General features: G+C 33.2%; 1 protein-coding gene across 1 annotated transcript; it reads left to right on the plus strand.

Moving 5' to 3' along the window:
• The first annotated feature begins 282 nt into the window (after positions 1-282).
• LOC111408626 lies at positions 283-3,119 on the plus strand. The gene is made up of 6 exons (XM_023038365.1): positions 283-300; positions 416-740; positions 792-2,258; positions 2,360-2,464; positions 2,684-2,818; positions 2,929-3,119. The coding sequence occupies exons 1-6, from the start codon at positions 283-285 to the stop codon at positions 3,117-3,119; spliced, it is 2,241 nt and encodes a 746-aa protein (XP_022894133.1).
• The last annotated feature ends 283 nt before the right edge of the window (positions 3,120-3,402 follow it).

Here is a 3,402-nt window from a genome sequence, read left to right on the forward strand (position 1 = left end):
TTGTGGTTCTCCTAATGATATATAATTCAATATGAGTTTGTGTCTTTGTATAGTTCACTGGTGATGATAGTATACTACATTCTTCTCTACCAAAAAGTATTGCTAGAGGAAAGACGGATATATAATTCATGGTGATGATAGTATACCACATGCTTCTCTACCAAAAAGCAATTTCTTAATGTTTCCCTTTTTTTTAAGTACATGTGTTGTAACGTTCAAATTTAAAACTCTTTTCAGAAGAATTACATTTTGATGATCTTGACCTGGATTGTGATAGAAACGATGGCAACGAAAATGGAAGTGATACAAGAACAAGCATTTCCTTGCTGTTAATAAGAAATTGCTTGAGTTGCCTATGTTAATTATTTTTCAATGGTGAACAAGCACGATTTATAGTTTTTTTTCCTTTGTATAGTTCACTGGTGACAATAGTACACCGCATAGTTCATCTCCACTAAAGATTCGTGCTAGAGGAAAAACAGATATTGCATGGGGTCATTGTAAAGAGATATTAGAAGCTAGTAATAATGGAAATAAAAACAAAAAAAAACTCGTTTGCTTGTATTGTGGAAAGACTTTCGCTGGAGGTGGTATTAATCGAGTCAAACAACACTTAGCGGGAATGAAAGGTGATGTTGATTCATGTCGTAAAGTACCTCCGGATGTTAGATTCAAAATGAAAGAAAACTTGGACGTCTTTGCTGCAAAGAAGTGTAAAACTCAAGAAATTCTTGATGAGTGTAACCCACATAGTTCTTACTATCGGGAAAAAGAAGAGCAAATGTATAGAGATTTGGGTGATGATGATGATGTTCAAGAAATCTTCCCTCCTAATTCTAAAGGAAAGGGTACAGTTGTTGGGAAAAATGAAAGAAAGGAAAGGGGAATAAAACACTTAAAGCAACAAAATGGAATTGGTTCTTACTTCATGCCAAGAACAGGTCCTGGTAACCAACCTACTATCAAAAGCGTTCTTCAGAGCAAAGAAGCCATAGAAAAGTGTGATCTTACTCTATCGAAGTGGATGATTGATTCATGTATTCCTTTCAATGCTGTAAATTATGTGTATTATCAACAAAGTATAGATGCCATAGCTAGCATGGGCCCTAGCTATAAAGGTCCAAACTTTCATAGTCTTCGAGGTTATTTGTTGGCTAAAAATGTCAAGGAGGTACAGAATTACGTTGAAAGCTATCGTTCAACATGGAAGACTACAGGTTGTACAATTATGGCAGACGGTTGGACAGATCAATGTAGAAGAACTCTCATCAATTTTTTAGTTTATTGTCCAAAAGGAACAATATTCTTAAAATCCGTAGATGCTTCAAATGAATCAAAATCTGCTAACATGTTGTACAAATTATTTCGAGATGTTGTGTTATTTGTAGGTTCGGAATATGTGGTCCATATGGTGACAGACAACGCTGCAAATTATGTTGCCGCTAGTAGGTTATTGGAACAAGAGTTTCAAACATTATTTTGGTCTCCATGTGTAGCTCATTGCATTAATCTAATGTTTCATGATATTGGTAAGCTTGATGAAGTTAGTAATATCGTATCTCAGGCATCAAAAATCACAACATACATATACAATCATTGCTACCCATTGCATTTGATGAGAAAGTTTACTGGAGGAAAAGAAATACTTCGACCTGCTCCTACTTGTTTTACCACCAATTTTATTGCTTTACAAAGCATTTTGATCCAAAAGGATCCATTAAGAGCAATGGTAACATCTAGAGAGTGGACATTATCAGCATATGCAAAAGAAAGTAAAGGAAAAAGATTCGTTGATGATGTACTTGATCCAGTATTTTGGAAAGAGTGTGCTACTATTGTGCAACTTACTGAGCCCCTTGTCCGTGTTCTACGCATTGTTGATAGTGATGAAAAGCCTTCAATGGGCTACTTGTATGAAGCTATTCATGTGGCAAAAAGTGAGATGGAACACAGATTTCAAAGAAGGAAAAATAGAATTGCTCCTTATTTACAAATTATTCAGAACCGATGGGATAGTCAATTGCGTAAGAATCTTCATGCTGCTGGATATTGGTTAAATCCTTCTTTTCAATATGATAATCTTGATATGGAAAATCATAAACAAACTATTTTGGGACTTTTAGATGTAATTGAGAGATACGCTTACGATCAACCAGATTTAAGAAGTAAATTGACGGGTGAAATGAGACTATTTAGGCAAGCACAAGGTGATTTTGGACGTTTATCTGCTGTAGCTGATCGTCATAAAATGGCTCCTGGTAAAATTTTATCCTCATATTATGTACTTTGTTATATTATATAACTCAAATTTTTAGTTTATATAACGTACATTTATTTTATTTTTATTTTTTTAATACAGATGAATGGTGGATGTGTTATGGTAGTAGTACACCAAACCTGCAAACGCTTGCAATTCGAGTATTAAGTCAAACATGTAGTTCTTCAGGATGCGAGAGAAATTGGAGTATGTTCGAACACATTCATTCAAAAAAGAGAGATAGACTCGAGCATCAACGACTTAATGATCTTGTTTATGTTCACTACAATTTACGATTGCAACAATGGTAATATTATGTCAATAATTGTTTTCATCATATTGTGATTTATTTGATTTTAAGATTTTGCATTCTTCTGCTAGAATAATATTTGATTATTTATAAAATGGATTATACACTTTGTACAGGAATTATTTCAAGAGTCGAAATTATGATCCTATCGACTTTGGTAATTGGCATCTATGGTAATTGGGTGTTAGAGGAAGAGCCACCAACTTTGGTAGAAGATGAGTTGGAGGTATTTCGTCGTGAATTGGGTGAATGTACTATACAAAGTGACAAAAATGACGGTAATTGTTCGATTAATGCTAATGTTTCTTCTTCATATGAAAGTATATATGATGTAACATTGAATTTTAAAACTTTTTTCCAGATGAATTACATTTTGATGATCTTGATCTTGATGATTGTGAAAATTTTGGCAACGGCAATGAAAATACAAGTGATACAAACAATGGAAACGAGGATTTTAGCATGACCGAGACTCCGTCATTTATACAAGGCGAAGGAATTGAAGAATTTATGTCCGAGACCCCAGCATGGATGCGCTCCAACTCTTCTTAATTAAGAAAATATTGATTTATCTCAAATAATTTAATTTGTCGACATGTTCTTTATCCACAAATGACTTTTAAATGATGGTTTTATTTTTGCAAGAATATTCGTATAACATATGAAGTTCTCTTGTTTAATTTTGTTAGATAAAGTATTTTTTTTTTGTTATTTTAATCGTTTTAAATGCATATTTGATTAGACATGATTTAGAGTTTGTGCTATTTGGGATACATATTGATCTTTAGTTAACAAAATGATATGAGGTTAATTTAGTTATTTGTAGAAAATGGTA

Source organism: Olea europaea, chromosome 13 (genome assembly GCF_002742605.1).
Source record: "Olea europaea var. sylvestris chromosome 13, O_europaea_v1, whole genome shotgun sequence".
Lineage (NCBI taxonomy): Eukaryota > Viridiplantae > Streptophyta > Magnoliopsida > Lamiales > Oleaceae > Olea > Olea europaea.